This window comes from Centroberyx gerrardi, chromosome 15, assembly GCF_048128805.1.
Source record: "Centroberyx gerrardi isolate f3 chromosome 15, fCenGer3.hap1.cur.20231027, whole genome shotgun sequence".
Classification (NCBI taxonomy): Eukaryota; Metazoa; Chordata; class Actinopteri; order Beryciformes; family Berycidae; genus Centroberyx; species Centroberyx gerrardi.
Genome location: NC_136011.1, coordinates 24,543,996 through 24,567,283, shown reverse-complemented (window position 1 = coordinate 24,567,283; position 23,288 = coordinate 24,543,996). Strand labels below are relative to the sequence as shown.

Sequence of the window (23,288 nt, the reverse complement as noted above, 5' to 3'; positions counted from 1 at the left end):
AATAGGAATTTATTTAAGATAGAGATGCAAATGTGGAGATTTCTCATTCACAGTAAAAGGCAGTCTGGCTTTGTGGACTTTATATTATAGCGGTGTCGTCGTCAGAAAATGTAACTCGGATCCCTGGAAAATCCTACTTTCCCATCGCAGTCATCGCAGTGTGAGATGTAATTGGTGAACACTGGTCTAAGTGAACGGGACAAGGCGCAGAAATAACTTAGAAATCTGCTGGAAAATGAAAATGACGGTTATTATCCCTTCAAGGAGAGACCGCCAGCCCTCTCACCATTCACATATGTTACTCCAATGATGTTGGACAGCTCTGTTGAGATTTGAATGCTGTAACTGAGCACTGCCCCCCCCCCCCCCACACACACACACACACACACACACACACACTCCCTGAAGACAGACTGCTGTGACCATTTAAGACGATATATATCTATACAGGACTATACAGGATGATTTTGTCAACAGAGAAGGCAAAAATTAAAAGCAAAGAAAATCCACCAGAAGATCTTCAACTGTTCAATCTATAGTTGAAGAGGTCTAGTCCAAAATGCTATAATATATTCATTTTTTGGGGGGAAAAATAGCTTATTATCTGAAGTTATAATTCAGTATGTCTTAAATATACAGTAGAGGATCCACTTAAGTTGAGTGGTCTCATTTCATCTGCTAAAAACTTGATTTATCTGCTGTGTTTTTACAAAGTACCGTAATTTCTTTTGATTTTCTAAGAGTAGATGCCACTGTTTTCACCTGGTGTCCTTCTCATTTTGGGATGAAACTCTTCGTTCATCAGAAACTTGTAACTCCTGGACCGGACTGTCCACGTTAACACGGACGTAATACGTGAGAGTTGTGACTTGGGGTGGATTTTCTCTCCAGGTCTGGATCCAGCACGGCTCTTATAGCGACAGAGTTTTGAGTTGATTTGATTTGGTTGTTTTGCGACGACAGCGGCTGCTGTAACTAAACCCGCTGGTCTAATTCCTGGAGAGGGAGAACTATCAGGGAAAATCCTTTAGACGCCATCTGGGAGACTTCACCCACACACACACACACACACACACACTCACACTCACACAGACGGAGGCACACACACACACTAGTTTCATGATTACAGCCATTCATTCATTCAGATATATGTCAGGCTGGTTGACAAGCTGTCCAGCTGTGATGATGTCTGCCCAGCTGAAGTCACTGATTACTACTGAAAGACCCAGTTAGGGTTTTATTTCAGTGACTGACCTGTATTCTATCTATCTATCTATCTATCTATCTATCTATCTATCTATCTATCTATCTATCTATCTATCTATCTTGACAGAGGCAGTATTTCTCATCCTTTTTCATCCCATCCCCCAGGAATGAACATCGTTAGGGAGAATAAAATCTTGATAAGGCCAAAAAAGTATTGAATTTTCTCTGTTATTCCAGATCGCAGCTCATTCAAATCAGATGGATTATGACAGGACATGATATGTATTGTTTGAAGCATTTTTGGCACATCCTCCTCAGAGATTACATCAAATAGCACATCGAAAAACCTAAACAAAATACATTTCTGGTTCATATCACGCTTGCTCACTGTTTGCATTTGAATCTGCCTCTTAAAGGTCCCATTTATTCAGTAAACATACTCAGGATAAGATGATGTAAAAGGCAATTTATTGAATGAATTTGAAGACTAAATCCTCACAGGAAGAACAGTCACAATACTGGACTCTGATTGGCCGACAACAGCAGCTCCTTTAATTCAAATGAAGCAAACCTTTCAGGAGGAGTGTCAGCTCATTCGCAGCAAACCTGCCTGATTGGACGGATTTTAACAATTATTTAGTGAAGCGAGCCAATCAGGACCAAGTCCAGCTGTGATGTGTTGACTGGAATTAGTCTGGAAAAAAGGATGGATTTTTGAAAAAGCAATAACTTTTGAATTTGAGTGGTTAAATCTAATTTTAACAACTATCTTTTATTATATATGTTTATAGAAACAGAGGAAAATTTGGATCCCATAGTAGGTCTCCTTTAATCTGTCCATTATCTGAAGCAATGCAGTTGGGAATATCGCCTTTAGCAAAGATGACTGACAACTGGACCAAAACCAATACTTGTATAGCGACTGTAGGGATTGAAAGTATCTAATTACTGTCGGTCATAACTGTCAGAGATATTGAAGTCAACATCAATCAAAACCTTCGACATTCATCGTACTGCACTCTAATTACCGTCGCTTTTGTTGTAGAGTAAACAAAAAACCACTGGACCAATCATGAATACACTGTGTGACATGACAGAGTGTCAGTGAGGACACAGTGTGTGTGACGTGTGTGTGTGTGTGTGTGTGTGTGTGAGAGAGAGAGAGAGAGAGAGAGAGAGAGAGAGAGAGAGAGAGAGAGAGAGAGAGAGAGAGAGCAGTAGCAGACTAGTGTGACTTGCTGGCAGACAGATTGTTAGAAGCTGTTCTGTGATTAAACCTGTTTTAATCCACATACACACACACACACACACACACACACACACTATTCAACAGCGTAACATCACTAATTTGAGGTTGTGAAATTACTTCCCTTGCCATACTGTAAACAAATATTCAATCTCTTGGTTTTTGGATATTGATGCTGGACCAAATATTGACTGAACTGTCCCGGGGCACAGAAATAAATAACATGTGCATTCTTAAAATGGGTGGCATTCCCCTTTAAACCTGCACTAGGCCAGATTTTTATGTAAATATCCACCATATTATCAGTCTAAATGACAAAGAGGGGCTGCAACAGAGAAGACTGTCCCATCCTCATTAATTGAGATGCTGTATTTTCACCCTATATGCTCAAATGATGATTATTTAGGTGTCGGGTGAGGTCACTGGAAGCGACAAATCAAAACTGTCTCTTAAACAGCAGAGAGAAAGCTGGAGTCACTCACAGCTGAACCTCTTCACCACCAGACACTAAGAAGAAGACATTTAGGTCTGAGCAGTTTACTGACATCATGTTAACATGAATTCTGGGTAATGAAGTCTTCAAAATTCGCACAGTTCCCTCTCGCTGCCATTTAGGGCCGCCACTGTGCGAAATTGCCTAATGCAGCTTTAAATCAGGCAAATATCATATCTTCTTCGGCTTTAAATCAGGTAAATCATAACATTGGATAGAATAGAATAGGATAGAATAGAATGGATTTGGCACAACTACTGAAAATGCTCTTTGGAACAGAAGGGTACACACACACACACACACACACACACACAAAGTTGAACAAAAATTCATTTGAATGTCACATACATTGCAGAAAACGTCCATGTTTCAACGTCTCATATTCAGCCTTCAAATCAAATCCAATGCAGTTTCACTTCTTTAACAAATTTTCTAGGAATGATTGTCCTGAAACAAGTCAGAATAAGGCAGATCACTGCACTACTAAATGACACTTGATTCTACAAAATTCTTGAAACAAGTTGATTTGCATTGGAAACAAGTGAAATTATCGAACCCCACTGGCAAATTTTTTCACTTATTTCAAGAAAATGAAGATTTTAGGACTCAATAACAGACTAAATTACTTGATTTTTTTTTGCAGTGTATCTAATTCATTAAAAAACCTAATTATACTTGAGTCTATTAAACACTAAAACACAGAAACTACTCCAGCTGAAGTTCCCTCCAGTTTGACAGAGCAGAGGAGTCCTGTGGCTCCGCTGCTGACGGAGACGGAGGATTATGAAGCCTTGTTGACTAGTTTCTGTGCTTTAGTGTTTGGTAGACTGAGCTGAAAGTAGGTCAGACCTGTCTGCTAGTCACAAAACATCCCCGAGAATGACAACTGTGTCTGTCTCGCTCTCTCTCTCTCTCTCTCGACAACACACACACACACACACACATGCACACACACACACACTACCTAGCCGGCAGACAGATACATCACACAGCTTTAATTACAGATAGTCCCGGATGCTTATTTTTGATAGAAATTGTGAATAACTTTGTGTAATCCTGAAGTGATCAGTCTTGTATGCGTGAAGCGTTTGTCAGTCAGTGATGCAGTGGGAAATTAAAAGTCGGGTAAACTCTCCAGTCTGTGATTATAATAAGGCGAACAATCACCAATATGAACAAAAATCATATAATTTTTCAGAAAAGCATACATTTATGTTTTATGTTCGTGAGAATACCCAGATTTCCTGTAATGACGTCAGTTGGATGCCATCTATCTTTTTTATATCATAAAGATTGATATGAGCTCAATAAAAAGGTGAGTAAACTGTATTTGGTGAATAAAATGTGGGTGAACTGAGTTTCAGTGGGTTTACCTTCAGCTAGATCTTTGGCTACAGTTCATCTTGATAAATTTGCTTTTAGGGAGAGAAGGAGGGAGGAAGAGGATGAGGAAGAGGGTGAAGGAGAGAGGGAGAGGGAAGGAAAGAGAGGAATGACAGAGAGGAGACAGAAATAGATTGCTTTAACAGAAAAATAAGTTTTTCACTCTGAGAAATGCAACAAGAGTAAAAACTTTCAGGGAGGGGAGAGGGATGGAAAAAGAGAGAAAGAAACAGACGCAGACAGACAGGAAGAGAAAGACAGAAAGAGAGAGACAAGCAGTGTGAGACAACGAGAGAGAGACAGACAGACAAATGTGAGACAGCTAGAGAGAGACAGAAACAGTGTGAGACAGCGAGAGAGAGACAGAAATAGTGAGACAGCGAGAGAGAGACAGAAATAGTGTGAGACAGCGAGAGAGAGATAGAAATAGTGTGAGACAGCGAGAGACAGACAGAAATAGTGTGAGACAGCGAGAGAGAGACAGAAATAGTGTGAGACAGCGAGAGAGAGACAGAAATAGTGAGACAGCGAGAGAGAGACAGAAATGTGAGACAGCTAGAGAGAGACAGAAATAGTGTGAGACAGCGAGAGAGAGAGACAGAAATAGTGTGAGACAGCAAGAGAGAGAGACAGAAATAGTGTGAGACAGCAAGAGAGAGAGACAGAAATAGTGTGAGACAGCGAGAGAGAGACAGAAATAGTGTGAGACAGCGAGAGAGAGACAGAAATAGTGTGAGACAGCAAGAGAGAGAGACAGAAATAGTGTGAGACAGCGAGAGAGAGACAGAAATAGTGTGAGACAGCGAGAGAGAGACAGAAATAGTGAGACAGCGAGAGAGAGACAGAAATAGTGTGAGACAGCGAGAGAGAGACAGAAACAGTGTGAGACAGCGAGAGAGAGACAGAACTAGTGAGACAGCGAGAGAGAGACAGAAATAGTGTGAGACAGCGAGAGAGAGACAGAAACAGTGTGAGACAGTGAGAGAGACAGAAATAGTGTGAGACAGTGAGAGAGAGACAGAAACAGTGTGAGACAGCGAGAGAGACACAGAAACAGTGTGAGACAGTGAGAGAGACAGAAATAGTGTGAGACAGTGAGAGAGAGACAGAAACAGTGTGAGACAGCGAGAGAGACAGACAGAAATAGTGTGAGACAGCGAGAGAGACAGAAATAGTGTGAGACAGTGAGAGAGAGACAGAAACAGTGTGAGACAGTGAGAGAGACAGAAATAGTGTGAGACAGTGAGAGAGAGACAGAAACAGTGTGAGACAGTGAGAGAGACAGAACTAGTGAGACAGCGAGAGAGAGACAGAAATAGTGTGAGACAGCGAGAGAGAGACAGAAACAGTGTGAGACAGTGAGAGAGACAGAAATAGTGTGAGACAGTGAGAGAGAGACAGAAACAGTGTGAGACAGCGAGAGAGACAGACAGAAATAGTGTGAGACAGCGAGAGAGACAGAAATAGTGTGAGACAGTGAGAGAGAGACAGAAACAGTGTGAGACAGCGAGAGAGACAGACAGAAATAGTGTGAGACAGCGAGAGAGAGACAGAACTAGTGAGACAGCGAGAGAGAGACAGAAATAGTGTGAGACAGCGAGAGAGAGACAGAAACAGTGTGAGACAGTGAGAGAGAGACAGAAATAGTGAGACAGTGAGAGAGAGACAGAAATAGTGTGAGACAGCGAGAGAGACAGAAATAGTGTGAGACAGTGAGAGAGAGACAGAAATAGTGTGAGACAGTGAGAGAGAGACAGAAATAGTGAGACAGTGAGAGAGAGACAGAAATAGTGTGAGACAGTGAGAGAGAGACAGAAATAGTGAGACAGCGAGAGAGAGACAGAAATAGTGTGAGACAGCGAGAGAGAGACAGTGTGAGAAACCAAGAGGGAGAGACAGATAGTGTGAGACAGTGAGAGAGAGAGAGAGAGAGAGAGAGAGAGAAAAAGTGTGAGACAGCGAGAGGGAGTGAGACAGACAGAAAGAAATAGTGTGAGACAGCGAGAGAGAGAGAGAAACGGCACAAAACAGCGATAGAGAGACAGACAGAAACAGTATGAGAGCGAGAGAGACAGAGAGAGAGAGACAGTATGTGAAAGAGAGAGAGAGAGAAACAGAGAGAGACAGACGGGAAAAGTGTGAGACAGCGAGAGAGAGACACAGACAATGTGTGACAGTGAGAGAGAAAGAGAGAGAGACATTCAGAGACATTTAGAGAGAGACATATAGAGGGAGAGACGGGTGGGGTGGGGGGGGGGGTGTTAGCATATAGCGGCTGAATAGCAGGAAGGGTGTGTGCGCTCACTAATGATGACCCTTCATTAGCAGACCCAGCGGTATTTCCCAGAAGGCATTGTGTTTACACTTCCTGATGCTGATAAAAGGGGCGGAGGAAGTGTGTTTTTTAAAATATGCCCTTTTAGGGAAAATACACCCAACTGATTTGTCATCGCAGAAATGACTGTGCACCCATTCATAGCATGGCATACTGTATGTGTGTTTTTGTGTGTGTGTGTGTGTGTGTGTGTGTGTGTGGCGGTGAGGCAAGATTCGCTATATTTGTCATCATACAATTTAGGGGTTTTGGACTCTCTGCACTGCAGCTCTGACTCACACCTAGAGAAATTCATATTAGAGAAAGTGGGATAATGAGAACTAATGGAAGGAAAAGTAGCAATTTGATTGGCTCGGAGTGTGAAGAACGCTTTTGCCTCGTTTCCCAAAAGCATCTTAAGTCTGAGATGATTGTTAGCCTGGTGTCCAGCCCCTGTGAACCGCAGTCTTCAGCACTCTTCGAATTTGCATGGCGATTCATTAGGTGCTTATGTTTTAAATTAAGATTTGAAGACTTATTATGTCTATGTTTGCATATTATTTAATATTACCTATCCAATTTATTATCTATGTTATATGTTTTATCTCTTTATTAGGCCTAGATTTTCAGATTTTCTAATTGGCCACACCATTTTCACATTTGTCACATGAAAAGGTTAGCTTTATGCAACTAAAAAACCTAAGTTAATGTTAGGCTTAAGGTTAGACAACTAAAACTTTGCTTAAGGTTAGGGTTAGATTTAGGCAAATAAAACTTTGCTTAAAAATAGACAACTGCCTGTTTCTAGTCATCCTTGTAATCCTTAGGTGGAGAAACGTATTTCTCTCACTATTCGAATTTGCATTGTATTTGCATTTTAAGACATTTTAAGACATTTTAAGACATCATGCTCATTTTACAAAATTTCATGAGATCAGGCTGCTGCTTAAATCACATGTTAAAAACTTGCACGTATCTCAATATTTAAAAAAAAAAACACAACAGTCACACTTATTTCCATTCCATGCTCATACCGGTCGTACTGTAGGTCCTCGGCTCTGTTCTGGAAGCCACAGCTGGAGAACGTAGCAGGTTCGGTTGTGTTGTTTCTGCAGGATCCGGGCCGACGCACCGTGAATCCCCCGCAGGGTGAAGAGAGGAGAGACGGCAAGACGCTGACAGGAAATATCATGTTTGGTGTTGAGCAGTAGCCGTCTCTCAGTGTGAAACGAATGTGTAAAGACAAGCTGCTGTTAGATTATCTGTGTTGTAGAGGAGGTGGGAAGGAAGGACAACCACAAACACTCAGTTACTGTATAACTTTCTAACTATTTTTAACATGTGTTTCTAACGTGTTTTAAGAATTGTTCAATAACTAAAGTCAACTAAACTAAACTAAAAAATATGTTAGCTTAGTTAGTTAGTTTTTGAAATCTCCATTAGCAAGCAAAAGTGTTTTCCTCTCATCTCTCCTTTCATAATTTCTAAATAATTTGAAATAATAATGAATAATGGAGTATTAAAACTACAGTATATCATGAATTGTTTGAGATTTGGTTTAAATATCCTTGCTTCAAACTATGTAAAGCAGATTTCAGTTCAGTTCACTGCGTTTCTGCTCAGCTCAGCTCAGTTCATTTCAGGTCATTTTAGTCGTATTTGTTGTACTTAGCCTGTACAAAAAAAAGTGTAGCCTACATAACAAGAGGACATTACAGCTGGATAAGCACACACACACACACACACACACATACACACACAAATGCATGAAACGGCCATTAAAAATGTCGGTGTTTGTTGGGTGTTCAAGGTGATTTTCGGAGGCGAGGTCATTAGAGAAAGATTAAACTCTCACAAAACAGTTCTTTCCAGGATGTGATTCATCATGGCTTTATTTATTTATTTATTGAGTTTTACGATTTTAGCTTTTGGCACGCACAACTCCAATTCATTTATATTGGAGTATCCTGTGTTCCTGGCTCTCTGCCTTCCTCACCTCTTTACCTCTCGTTTTTGTGTCGCTCTCATCAAATCTCTGACATTTTCAATCTAAACTCTTTCAAGTTGCACCAACCTGTTGCATTTAAACTCATATTTCTGAGGCTTCATGTATCATATAGTAGAAAGAGAGAAAGATGAGAGAGAGAGAAGGAGAGAGAAATGTCATAAGTACATTGAGTTAATTTAGTATATGCTGGGGAAATAAGTTTAAGTTTATTTATACAGCGCTTTAAAAACAAAGCAATGTTTGTATCAAAGTGCTTTACAAAACAACATATTGAATAAGAATGTACCAAGGTGCTTTACAGAGATACAGAAATATACACACACATACACATCTATAACACAGAAGAGCAGATAAAAAGAGCAAACACACACACACACACACACACACACACACACACACAGTCAGTAGAAGGCATACATACAGGCATGAAAACAAAATACAACAAAGAAATCAATTGCAATTAAAAGGAAGGAAGTAAAAATAAGTTTTAAGAAGGGTCTGAAAAACAGTGACAGAATGGGACAAACCAATATTACCAGGCAGACTTGCTGCAATTATTATTGCTATGAAACAATGAAAATGTAAATATTATAATAGGAGGAAGATGAAAAACAGAGGGATGCATAGTGGAGGCCAAACAATACCGTGGAGATGATTTGGTGAGAATGATGTGTTGAGGTCAGAGGAGGTCAGTGGGACGTGAGATTAAGGTATTCGTAAAAAAGAATAAAAAACACTTTATTACCTCTGTTTAGTTTAGTTGCCGTTTATTACCAGGCTGTGGGGATTCAGCAACAGAAAACCAGTGGCAGATATTGGCCTCAAATTCCTGCACACACCTTCTATCTGCAGTCTCTTACACTCCCATTCAGAACTCCATAGTCAAATATACTAAAGGACAATGTACTTTATGTACTGTACATTTAATTAATTTAGTTTAATTAATTTAATATAAAGGAAATACAACAAAGCCTAAAAAAATACAAGAGGGGAAAATAATACCAAAACAAAAGGATGTGAAACGAAGGCCAAAAAAACATTGTTGGGTCTTTGTTTGAGCTGATTTGCGGGGAGCCGTGTGAAGAGGTCAGGGAGGGTCAGCAGAATACCAGATTAGGCCATTAGAGGGAGAAGACTTTGTGCCGCTTTAATCCCCTCATCCTAATCTCTCTCTCGCTCTCTCTGCTGCTAATGGCTGCAAGACAATAAGATGCACTAATCTGTCTGCTGGGACGGCGCGGGGCTGTGGTGAGATATCTGCTGCAGCGCAGAGCGCACGGGCTAAAATGTTTTGAAGATTATTTTCCTGGCATTTCTGCTTTATTAGATAGAGCCTGGCGGGGAGAGACAGGCGATGGGGGAGACAGACAGACAGACAGACAGACAGACAGAGAGACAGACAGACAGACAGAGAGACAGAGAGACAGACAGACAGAGAGACAGACAGACAGACAGACAGACAGAGAGACAGACAGACAGACAGAGAGACAGAGAGACAGACAGACAGACAGACAGACAGACAGAGAGACAGAGAGACAGACAGACAGAGAGACAGACAGACAGAGAGAGAGGGAGGAAAAGCTAAACTTAACTAGAATCCTGGTGTTTGTGTGCCTTTTACATTTATATTTTGGTTAAATAGTGCGCTAATGGCTTGCAGGCTGGGACAAATGATGCAAGACGCTGAAACAACTTCTAACTCATAATCAATAAAAAGCCGTAAATCAGATTAGCTGCCAGTTTAGTTTAAATTTTAAATGGTAACGCCACTGAATTTCAAATTTCATAGGAGTTTTATCCCCCCGCCTTAGGACAGTTTGGTCTGTAACAGCGAATATTTATTACTGTCTCTCATCACTAGAATCAAGAAAGTGAATATATATCAGATTTCTCTGTGTCACATTACACACCACATCAACGTACAGCTTCAAAGAAAGTGAATAGGTAAAGATTGTAAAGGTGACTGAGACGATACCAGGGAATTTTATTTGAAAGCAAACGCTAAAACATAAAATGATATGTCCACAAAATCAGTCTCTCATTCATTTTCCATAGGGCAGCTCCATGCTGTACAATCCTGACAGCGTTGCAGTACATTTTACTGACTTTGTTTTCTTGTCTTTGGCTTTAAGAAGAGATTGTACAAGTTCGCAAATAAGCGACTGATCATAAGGAATGGTAATAACATGTGAATTCTTTAAAAAACACTGTATTCGACCATACCACGCTAAGACACATACATTCATATACTGTATTTGCATATAAAACGACAATATATGCAGATACAATGACACCAGAGTCATTAATCAGAGTCAATAATCAGACTTATTATGCAGGAATAAGGGACTTTCATTTTGTGTTTGAAACTAACTTTAACACCTCCATCAATAATGTTTTCAACTGAAAGAACACAGCGTCAACATGCAGCATCCCCAAGTTTTGTCAAAATTGGACCAGTGGTGTCTGAAATATCACATTTGGGTTTAAAATTTTGACCTTTAATTACAGTGCTTTTTAGGCCAATCAGTGTAATTTGTAATGACAGCTGGATTTGTGTAGCAGGTTGTGTGTCAATCAGACTTACGGTGTAGGAGTTATGGCCTTTCAAAGTTTGAAATTTGACTTTAATTGAAGCACCACCATCAGGCCAATCAGTGTAATGTTTTTAAATGCCAGAACACAGTGCCAAAATGCATCATTTCTTCAAGTTTCATCAAAATCAGACCAGCGGTGTTTGAGACATCATGTTTGGGTTTTAAATTTTTACTTTTAAGTACAGCGGCCTCATTAGGCCAATCGGTGTAATTTGAACACCATTGGTCTTAGATTCTCAGGTTAGACTAGTTTAATCAAGACTGTCTTTGAGGTAGGAAAGTTAGCCCCTCCCCCCGGGCTAAGCTTGATTTAAGAATTTTGTGGCTATGGCAACGAGTCGGTAACTGTTAGAGTGGGGAGTTTAAATACTATAGCTATTTCACACAAGATGGCAAATCTTTGGTTTTTGGAAAGAGCCTGAAGAAGAGAGCGAGTCTTTAGAGACAGAAACAACCCATTAGAGATTTACAACAGGAAGTAGTGGAGCGACTGTGATTTCCTAGAGAAACCATCCTCATGCTGAGTCTGATTTAAGTCTAAGACTAGGTGTATCTTTATGCAACTGGCCTCAGAACACAGTGCCAAAAGCCATCAAAAGCGGATCAGCTGTGTCTCAGATATCACCTGAAATATCACGTTTGGCATGATATCATCTGTCCACATATCCAGGAGAGATTTCGTGATCGTTGCCATGGATTCTGCCAGAGGTCTGCTGAAGAGACATGACAACATCCTTTAATGAGAGATTCCTCTAATTTTTGTTTCTCAGGCTCGATGCCCAAACTCCCTCACTCTCTCTTCTTGATGTGATAGTTTATTGTTTTGATGCCCATAGGGAACCCCCCCCCCCCCCCCCCCCCCCCCCCCCACACACACACACACACACACACACACACTCCTCCAGGGAGGTCAGAGGTCAGGGTCAGCTACAGAACAGATTCAGTGTCTTGCTCGAGGACACAGCAGGGCGGATGCTTGTCGTCCGATTGAAGGACGGCCTCTAATCACAACAATACCCTCTCGATCTCCTCTTCTCATTGTCTCACAGCAAAATCATCAGTGCAAGTATAAAATTAAGACATGCCAGTGTTTATATAAGTCCAATGAAAACATATTAACACTGGAACATCTGCTGTCTACCTGCCACCAACACATTGGTTTGAATGAGGAATTGCTATACGCCATACCAAGCCATTTCTTGCTTAACGAAAGAGCCAGCAGAGAAACTTTTTTCCACAATGTGATGAGTCTTATAAAAAAAGAAGAAAAAGAAAAAAAGAAAATGGCAATCAAAAATTCAAAATGTCAAACGGTCCCTTTATGCAAAATGGCCTTTCTAGTGGCTGATAAAGACAGACATCCTAAGTGGTTTTAATGTCAACTTCTCTCTCTCTTTCTCTCTCTCTCTCTCTCTCTCTCTCATGCTACATCAATGGGTCAGGACCTAAAATGGGTCGCGGGTCTATGTTTAATAGATCCCCACACGGCCCGGGGTAGCGATACGCTCTCAGGCCGGGTCCCAGGATGAGAGGCTGAATGTTTCATTGGGGTCCCAGGCTGAAAAGGTTTAAGAGTCCTGGTCCTAAACGATAGCTAGACCTCAGGCTCGGCAGTCAACTGAGGGACGGAGAGTCCTTGGCCTTCAGTCTGAGTCTCTCAGCCTGGCACAGGCAAGCCGCCTGTCCTCGGCTGATAAGTGGTTTTAATGTGATCTGCTCTCTCTTCCTTTCCCTCTCTCACTCTCTCTTTCTCTCTCTCTCCTCTCTCATTTTCTCTCCTCTCTTATTCCTCTCTGCTCTCTCCCTTCTCATCTTTTCTCTGGCACCCTCTGATTCTTTCTCTTTCCTGTCTCTTACCGCTCTATCCCCTCTCTTTTACCTCTTTCCTTTCCCCCCCTCTCTTCCCTCTCTCATTTTCTCTCCCCTCTTATTCCTCTCGGCTCTCTCCCTTGTCATCTCTTCTTCCTCTCTCGCTTCTCTCTTCTCTCACCCTTTCTTTTTCCGTCTCTTACCCCTCCATCACCTCTCTTTCCCCTCTTTTCCTCTCTCTCTCATCCTCCCTCCATCTCCCTCTGTCTCTCTCCTCTCTCTCTCTCTCTGCTCTCTCCCTTCTCATCTCTTCTTCTCATCTCTCTTCTCTCACCCTTTCTTTTTCCGTCTCTTACCCCTCCATCCCCTCTCTTTTACCTCTCTCTTTCCCATCTCTGCCTTCTCTTCCCTCTCTTATTCTTTCTCCCTTCTCCTCTTCCCCCTCTCTCTCTCTCTCTCTCTCTCCTCTCTAATTTTCTCTCCTCTCTTATTCCTCTCTGCTCTCTCCCTTCTCATCTTTTCTCTGGCACCCTCTGATTCTTTCTCTTTCCCGTCTCTTACCGCTCTATCCCCTCTCTTTTACCTCTTTCCTTTCCCCCCTCTCTTCCCTCTCTCATTCTTTCTCTCCTCTCTCATTTTCTCTCCTCTCTTATTCCTCTCTGCTCTCTCCCTTCTCATCTTTTCTCTGGCACCCTCTGATTCTTTCTCTTTCCTGTCTCTTACCGCTCTATCCCCTCTCTTTTACCTCTTTCCTTTCCCCCCCTCTCTTCCCTCTCTCATTTTCTCTCCCCTCTTATTCCTCTCGGCTCTCTCCCTTGTCATCTCTTCTTCCTCTCTCGCTTCTCTCTTCTCTCACCCTTTCTTTTTCCGTCTCTTACCCCTCCATCACCTCTCTTTCCCCTCTTTTCCTCTCTCTCTCATCCTCCCTCCATCTCCCTCTGTCTCTCTCCTCTCTCTCTCTCTCTGCTCTCTCCCTTCTCATCTCTTCTTCTCATCTCTCTTCTCTCACCCTTTCTTTTTCCGTCTCTTACCCCTCCATCCCCTCTCTTTTACCTCTCTCTTTCCCATCTCTGCCTTCTCTTCCCTCTCTTATTCTTTCTCCCTTCTCCTCTTCCCCCTCTCTCTCTCTCTCTCTCTCTCCTCTCTAATTTTCTCTCCTCTCTTATTCCTCTCTGCTCTCTCCCTTCTCATCTTTTCTCTGGCACCCTCTGATTCTTTCTCTTTCCTGTCTCTTACCGCTCTATCCCCTCTCTTTTACCTCTTTCCTTTCCCCCCTCTCTTCCCTCTCTCATTCTTTCTCTCCTCTCTCATTTTCTCTCCTCTCTTATTCCTCTCTGCTCTCTCCCTTCTCATCTTTTCTCTGGCACCCTCTGATTCTTTCTCTTTCCCATCTCTTACCGCTCTATCCCCTCTCTTTTACCTCTTTCCTTTCCCCCCCTCTCTTCCCTCTCTCATATTCTCTCCCCTCTTATTCCTCTCGGCTCTCTCCCTTGTCATCTCTTCTTCCTCTCTCGCTTCTCTCTTCTCTCACCCTTTCTTTTTCCGTCTCTTACCCCTCCATCACCTCTCTTTCCCCTCTTTTCCTCTCTCTCTGTCTCTCTCTCTCTCATCCTCCCTCCATCTCCCTCTGTCTCTCTCCTCTCTCTCTCTCTCTCTCTGCTCTCTCCCTTCTCATCTCTTCTTCTCATCTCTCTTCTCTCACCCTTTCTTTTTCCGTCTCTTACCCCTCCATCCCCTCTCTTTTACCTCTCTCTTTCCCATCTCTGACTTCTCTTCCCTCTCTTATTCTTTCTCCCTTCTCCTCTTCCCTCTCTCTCTCTCTCTCTCTCTCTCCTCTCTAATTTTCTCTCCTCTCTTATTCCTCTCTGCTCTCTCCCTTCTCATCTTTTCTCTGGCACCCTCTGATTCTTTCTCTTTCCTGTCTCTTACCGCTCTATCCCCTCTCTTTTACCTCTTTCCTTTCCCCCTCTCTTCCCTCTCTCATTCTTTCTCTCCTCTCTCATTTTCTCTCCCCTCTTATTCCTCTCTGCTCTCTCCCTTGTCATCTCTTCTTCCTCTCTCACTTCTCTCTTCTCTCACCCTTTCTTTTTCCATCTCTTACCCCTCCATCACATCTTTCCTCTTTATTCCTCTCTCTCATCTTTCTTCCTTCCATCTCTCTCTCCTCTCTGTTCTCTCCTTTCTCATCTCTTCTTCCTCTCGCCTCTCTCTTCTCTCACCATTTCTTTTTCTGTCTCTTCCATCCCCTCTTTTATCACTCTTTCCCCTCTCTCCCATCTCTGCCTTCTCTCCCCTCTCTTTCCCTCTCTCTCTCTGTCTCTCCTCTCTCATTTTCTCTCCCCTCTTATTCGTCTCTGCTCCCTCCCTTCCCCACATCTCTTCTTCCTCTCTCTCACCCTCTCATTCATTCTCTTTTACCTCTCTCTTTCCCCCCTCTCCCCTCTTTTTCTTCTCTTCCCTCTCTTATTCTCTTTCTCCCCTCTCCTCCCCCCCCCTCATCTCTTCTTCTCTCACTCTCCCCTGTCTCCTTCCTCTCTTCTCCCCTCTCTCCTATCCTAGACGATGGCTTGGCTTCAGCTGTGGACGATGGGGCTCATGGCCTTGGCCGCCTCTCTCGCCGTCACACCGGCAGAGAGCGAAGACTCTGGCCTTCCTGCCGAGGTGGTGAGGAAGGAGTCGTACCCCGTCCTGTCCAGGCAGAAGAGAGACTGGATCTGGAACTCTCTGTATGTGGAAGAGGAGAAACCCGCACCCAGCCCCTACAAGATAGGACAGGTAGGGTATCGTCAGCACCTGGTCTGACCTAGTAGTTGCCTTGCTTTCATCCAGGGTCTTCCAGAAAATACACTGATTGTACAAAATATTAGGGACACTTACTCTTTTCATGAAATACACTGATGAGGTGAATCCAGATTATCCCTTATTGATTTCCCTTATTAAAACCTTCTGTGGTCTAAGCCCATTTTTGTAATTTTGGTATACATTGAAATTGGCAATTGTTTAACACTTAAAAACTACTGTTACCCCCTTAGTGCTGATATCCACTTATTCAGTGCAAAAAGTGTATCTTATCATAAATTCAGTTTAAGAGACTATATAGCAACTCAGAAACTCTGGAGACAAAGAAACAGAGACAACAGATTTAGAAATTCACAGAAATGTTCATGTCAACAAAGAAATTGTCAACAAATAGAGCATTTCTCTGTTTGTTAGTCATGCAAGTAAATAATTTATGAAAATATGACAATGGGTTGTTTGTTATCGTATACAATAACTGAGACTCCAGGGGGTTGAACAATCACAAAGGAGGAGATGTAGATAAAGAGAAGCAGAGAGAAGCATTTTTAAGCTTTGAGACAATTGAGATGTGGATTGTGCAAACTCAACATCCGGAAGTTGTCCCTAATATTTTGCATATTCAGTGTAGTGTGGTGCAGTATACTGGTCTTGGTTGGTCTTCTTTGGTGCAGTGTTTGAAGGCACCAAATGGTGCAAGGGAAGCTGGACCAAGTCAAGTCAGGTTTATTTGTATATCCCTTAATTACAGGTACAATCCTAAAGGGCTTCACAACGACCACATTATGAAGCAGCAAATGAAAACGACACACCCCAACCTCAGACTGTCAATGGAAAAACTCCCAAGAAAACCTCATTAGAGCAATTGGACCAATTGGTGTGAGCGGAATAGGGAGCTGAACATATTTTTTTTAAAACTGCTTCCTTGTATACTTCCTGCATTTTTTTTTACTACTTCCTTGGCCAATCTTCTACAGTGTAGTCTGAACAGGCAGTATGCCCTTCTTGCCATGCCAATCTGAAGGGGAAGGCAAACATGTATTTTTTGCCACTTTACATTCAATTTGATGTTGTCATGCAAGAGGAATCTAGTGTGCTAACTTGTTGCTAACCAGCTCTTTGAAGAATATTTGAGTGATTTGATTGATTATTGCTGGAAGGTTGCTGATTTGAGTCCTCACACCGGCTGGGGAAGTCTGGATGTTGAAAGTGAAAAAATCTCTAACATAGTCAATCCTGCTTTCTCTTTCACAGCTGAAGTCGAACCAGAAAGTGGAGGTGAAGAGGTTTAAAATAGAAGGTGAGGGTGCTAACTCCATCTTCACTGTGGATCACAAAGGAGACCTGTTTGTCACCAAGTCTCTGGACAGAGAGGAGAAGAGCATGTACCATCTGACTGCCATGATGTACGATGGGAACAACAAGCTGATAGAGGATGCTGGAGACTTTGTCGTCCAGGTGACAGATATCAACGACAACAGCCCCGTCTTCCCCGGGACGTTCAACGGATCCATCATGGAGAGGTCCAAGATAGGTGAGTAGGGTTACTCTGTCAAAAAATGATTTGAAAAAGACCCTCGGAAGTTGATGCTAGTTTCGAAGGCAAGTTGTTTTTTTTGTCATATGATGGAATATAGAAAGGAGAGGAGAGGAGACAAGGGAGTTTAAACAATGACATTTCCATTTTACCTACAACCTACAGTAGATCCATCATGGAAAAATGAAATGAAAAAAAGAGTTGTGCCATTGAAATCAGCAAAGCCTCAACACTTCCCAATGTTTCTTATCAAATGAATGAATGAGCTAACATTACTCCAAGTTGATATAGTTAAATAACATAATACGATACGATACGATTCGCTGCAATACGCCATGATAGGGTAGGATACAGTATGATATGATCCCATTAACTGTGGCGTGGTATGGTGCAGTACTATGCAGTATGATACAAGATATGTTATGTACCAGGTAATTTTAGCCAAGCAGTTTAATTGGTCAAAGAAGTGTTCCAACCATACTGATAATTCCCACAATGCACCGCTAGCCATACTTTAGTTTATTGGGTGCTATACTAACTGCTGTGAGTTTGTCTTATTATTATTTATTCATCCTACTTTGGAGAAAACTCTTCAGTCAGTACACATGTTGATAATCATTGTATAAAAGCATTAATATAATATCCAGGAGGGCATTCTTTAATGTTTTGGTGCTGCAATTTGTATTGAATCAGTGTTATACACATAATTATGGTAACAAACACCTAACTTCTTGGATATTACTGCTATATGATGCAGCATGATATCATATTGATATTTTTTTTCATATATCCTCTTTATCCAGGAACTAAAGTGGTTGAGGTGAGGGCCACTGACGCTGACGACCCCACCACAGCTAACGGAGAGCTCAGGTACACTTTGACCCAACATGGAGACCGTTCGACCTTCGAGATCGACAGCTTCACAGGTAGGCTGGTCCACCGAGCTTTAACGTGCTGAATGTGTGATGTGGGATTGGAAATAGCTGTCTTGCAGCAATATTGGTTTTTGTGGTCAATTCTATGCTAACAAGTACTTTTAGGGGAGCTGTAGGACAAATGTACAAGCTGATTTTACGGTAATGTAACAACCTCAACCTCTCTCTCTCTCTCTCTCTTGCTCTCTCTCTCTCTCTCCCCAGGTATGATCAGCTCCAAGTTGGACTCTCTGGATCGTGAGACCAGGAGTCAGTATGTGGTGGTGGTTCAGGCTCAGGACACCAGAGGCATAGCTTCTGGCAGCACAGCCACCACCTCTGTCACCATCACCATCACCGACACCAATGACAACATGGCCTCTTTCACCAAAAGTAAGGACTAGACTACTTACACAATACATAACACCATCTGTTTTGCTACTCTCTATTGCGTATGGTGATTCAACCTATACCCAGTTCATGAAAGCTTTTACATTTGCTGTTCTAAATAAATGTCTGGTAGGTCTTAATATCATAGGAAGCGGTTTGTTTAGAATCAATAGAAGAAGAACTGGGTAGTTAGCATGAGCAGCGATACCCACCATGGCTGAACAGACAAAGAAAAGAGCGCCGCCTACAGAAACTCAAACTTCATCAACAGGATAGAGAAGAGAGGATTTACAGGATTACCACTTTAATTAATATTTAGGCTTGCATGATATCAATGCATAGGCCAGTTGGGGCTCTGCTAACATCACCACTGAACAATATGGCCTCTTTCAGCAGACTTGCAACAGAGGAATTTCTCCTGTAATCTTAATTATAGTTACAGTAGTGATTTGTACATGAAGAGTGTCATTTCAAAATTTTACAAAAAGCTGAAGGCTTCTCTTAAGAAATTATTTCTGACATAAAAGTACAACTCCTTCTCCTCCTTCAAGCTCTTAGCCTCTTTATTTGGTTCTCTTTTGTTCTGCAAATACAATATTTTTTTACACCTCCTGTGTGTTTTCTGTCCACAGAGACATATGAGCTGCTGGTTCCAGAGGACCACAAGCTGAATGAGAAGATCGGCAGTCTGGAGTTGGAGGACAGAGATCAGATTCAGAACAAAGACCCGGTCTTCACCGTCACACCGCCGTTTAACAACATCTTTGATGTCGAACGCAGCCCCAACAAGGACGGCAACCTCATGCTCAAACAGGTAGGAGGCGCATGCCGCGTTCACGTCATTTCGGAAGAAGCAGAAGAACGGGACGACGTTTCGTTGAAGTGTTCACGTGTTTTACTCGTTGGAACGCCCACATCCCAAATTATTTTTATTTCTGAATTTAAAATCAAGAGAAAAAAACTGGTGCAACTTCATCCTTAAAACAAGGTGCATGAACAAGAAATAACTAGAAAGGAAAAAAAATTCAGCTGCTCTTGGAGGCAGATGGATGCTCTTCAAAAAAACTTTTATTACTGCATCAGTAAAAGTTTTTTTAAGTTTAAAACCAACCTTAAACTTCAGCAGGTATTACTTGCTTTTTGTAAGTCAAGTATTATTATTGTATTAGTGTGAATATAACTGATCATTTGGATCACCTTGGACTGCTGACATCAGTGAAATCTCTGTGATACACACAATTCCTCAATTCATGAAGCCAAGTGGGAGATATTGTATTCCCACAAGTCCTACTTGACATGAACGTGGCATTCAGGCTTACACCATCTTCAGCCAAGTGTACTTTCTATGTACTTTATTGTTCCAGCCTCGCGATCCTCATGCTCAAACAGTTACTACAATGAGCTGAGGTTAGACATTCATTTTGCATTCCAGGCATTTAAGTGATGCTCTTATCCTGAGCAGCTTACAGCGAGTGCAATAGTAGTATAAGCTTAAATTCCTGTATCACAGACATTACAAACAACCTCGAGTAAGGAGTGTTCGGATCAGAGACACAGCGCTCTCACAATATCCCTGCAACCCTAGAAAGATCATAGTATTTTTGACAGCAATGCATTTTCAAACGTTTTGCTTGGTCCCACAACACCTTTATTACACATTGAAGACAATATATCCACCAATTATAACAGAAAATCAACCCGAGAGTCCTACATGAAGCTGCAGACTTGTCAGCCAAATGAGAATCCTCCTCCTGGTTAAAAGAGATATTCAGACCTGCAAGAGCTCAAGCAGGGCCTCTCTGATTTACTTTGCTGGATTGTGCTCCTCAGATAAAGTATTTAGGACATCAGAGAGCTGAAATCACTGAGACGTATAACTAATGAAACGAGCTGTGGAACCACATGAACCCATGCTGGCCTGGGATCAGATCGCACCTCAATCTTCTCTCTCACGTCTCCCCTCCACTCTGCAGTCCCTCTCATCTTCCTCATTGGCTGTGTTTACATGCACAGAGTAAGCCGGCTATCGGCCACACTCCGGTGAAGGTCTTATTTTTGTTAAGCTGTTTACACATGCCTTTGATACCCTGCGACTGAGTCTCCCTCCCTGTTGCCATGAATAAACCAGTTAACAGAATATTCCTGTCTACCTGTGGTGTCCCACCCGCAGATCAAACAGTCCGCCAGCAAAAAGTATTTTACTGCACAGTAGGTTTCCCCTAATACGGGGGAAAGAAATCATAATCCCAGTAGCAAAAGTAACAGTAAGTACTGCTCGCTCCCATGTTTTTGTTGACATGAAAATGTATCCATTACGCAGTGTGAGTCTGAGTGTGCGCAGACGGCGAAAACCAACAGTGCAAGAAGTTAAATGTTTCCATGCAGTAACCCGTTTAATATCGGAGGGAGGCAGGTGTTTTAGGTTTAAAATTCAGTAGGAAGATCACCGCACACTCCACCGCTATCTTTTGCTAAGGTGCTACAGGCCAAAAAACATCAAAGTGGAAGAGCAAAACTTATGCACACTTAGGTCCATGCGAGTTTCTTTATTAAACCAAGCTTTCGGTCAAGCAGACCTTCTTCAGGGTTTAAAATTCAGAAAATTCAGGTGTAAATACGTCCAAGATGCACTGAAGATCCGATCATCCAAACCACCTCCGGAGTTGGTCAGAAACACATTTGGTCACATTAACAACAAAGTGTAAATGCAACGCATCTCCAAGCCACATATAGGAGTTACGTAAACGGAAATAACCTTTTTTGTGCAAATCCAACCAGGAAACAAATCAGACAGGAGGCAGACAGCTCAGATAGTAACATCCTTGTCAAAAATGGACTGTCAGGATATTACAACAAGATTAGTAGGCCTATTTACTGTCAATTTTAAAGGCCGTAAATAGAGGAAGAGACATGCGAGGGAAAGAGAAAATCAGATTTCAGTGTGTTTACTGGAGATGCATTTTAATGCCAGGTGTAAATATAACCCAGCTACATCAGATCTAGACACAAACTGGAGACGAGACGCATGTTACTGGCAGGTATAACAGGGCCTTACAGGTTACTGTAGATTCAGTGCAATGAAAATCACATTCCTCAATCTCATGGTAATGTTGAACAAAGGGCCTCTTAATGTAAAATTACAGTTTTAGAAATCCAGTCTACTTCCTGGTTGAGTTATTCTCACCGATACCTGAATGCTCTGATTCACTGATTGTATGCATAATTAATGAAGTGGTCGTCCTTATGCATAGTTAATGAGGTGTCCCATAGTCTGCTAGCTGCTTGCTAAACTAACCAAAATCACCATGTTTTGATTATGGATTGTCGATGGGAACAGAAATCTCATTTAAACAGCCACTGTCTCAATGATGAGACGCTGGTTGAGAAGAAGTCATGTTTAATGTTCAGTCTAATGTTGTGCTGCTGTTTGACCTGTTTTAATTGAATGGCCCTCTCTCTGTGATCCCCAGGCTCTGGACTATGAGACGAGGAGCAGCTACAGTTTCACAGTTCATGTGCGAGAGAACAACCTGCAGTTTCCCGCTGACAACAAGGACAGCGCTGTCACCAAAGCCCAGGTACACACTGCAGCAGACAGGACAGTGGTCTTAAAGCCTCATCATCCCATTCAAAGCTTTTTTGTCCAAGAGAAAATGAGGTTCAGCTGAGTATCAGGGGGATCAGATGTACAGCAGTGTCTGTTTCAATGGGAAGGAAACAAACGTTACTCTCATTCTGCCTTGTAAACCAGTGATTTCAGATGATCTGAGAGGCTTGTTTGAAAAAAAAATCATTTCAAAGTTAGAGAGGAAAAATTGTGATTGAAAAGTCTCTGGTTTGAGTCCACAGATTCTGGGACTCAAACCAGGGGTGAGGAATGGGGAAGGAAAGGAGAAGAAACGAGAGGAGAGGAGAGGAGAGGAAAGGGGAGAATATGAGGAAAAGGGAGAGGAAAAGATTTGAGAGAAGATGAGAGGAGGTGAGAACAGCGGCGAGATAATGAGAGGAAAAGAGAGGGGAAGAGACGAGGATAGGAAAGGAGGTGAGAGGAAAGGAAAGGAGGATAAGAGGGATGAGGAGAGGGGAAGGCAGTTGATTGGAGTGTAAATTGGAAACTGGAGAGCTGGTAATGCTATTCTCCCTCCACATATACAGCTCAGTGGTCAGCTGCACCAGACTGGTTGTACTGGGCAGCTCCCAGTTGTGAACACATGTAACTGGGCGAGCGTGAAGCAGGAGATCATCTAGATTTGAGAAATGTGGAGAAAATATGTGCATATCACTAGGGCTGCAACTAACGATTATTTTCATTGTCGATTAATCTGTCATTTATTTTCTCAATTAATCGATTAGCTGTTTGGTCTATAAAATGTCAGAAAATGGTGAAAAATGTCGATCAGTGTTTCCCAGAGCCCAAAATGACGTCCTCAAATGTCTTGTTTTGTCCACAACCCAAAGATATTCAGTTTACTGTCATAGAGGAGTAAAGAAACCAGAAAATATTCACATTTAAGAAGCTGGAATCAGAGAATTTTGACTTATTTTTCTTAAAAAAGTACTCAAACCGATTAATCGATTATCAAAATAGCTGCCGATTA

General features: G+C 42.0%; 1 protein-coding gene across 1 annotated transcript in view; it reads left to right on the top strand.

Annotated features, from left to right (window-relative positions):
* Positions 1-23,288, top strand: part of cdh5 (cadherin 5) — a 37,817-nt gene that overhangs the window by 869 nt on the left and 13,660 nt on the right. The window contains exons 2-7 of the mRNA XM_071911731.2: positions 15,613-15,828; positions 17,104-17,383; positions 18,190-18,312; positions 18,526-18,693; positions 19,323-19,504; positions 22,161-22,268. Coding sequence (XP_071767832.2) covers positions 15,616-15,828; positions 17,104-17,383; positions 18,190-18,312; positions 18,526-18,693; positions 19,323-19,504; positions 22,161-22,268 — 1,074 coding nt within the window. The 5' untranslated portion in view covers positions 15,613-15,615. The remainder of the gene's footprint in view (positions 1-15,612; positions 15,829-17,103; positions 17,384-18,189; positions 18,313-18,525; positions 18,694-19,322; positions 19,505-22,160; positions 22,269-23,288) is intronic.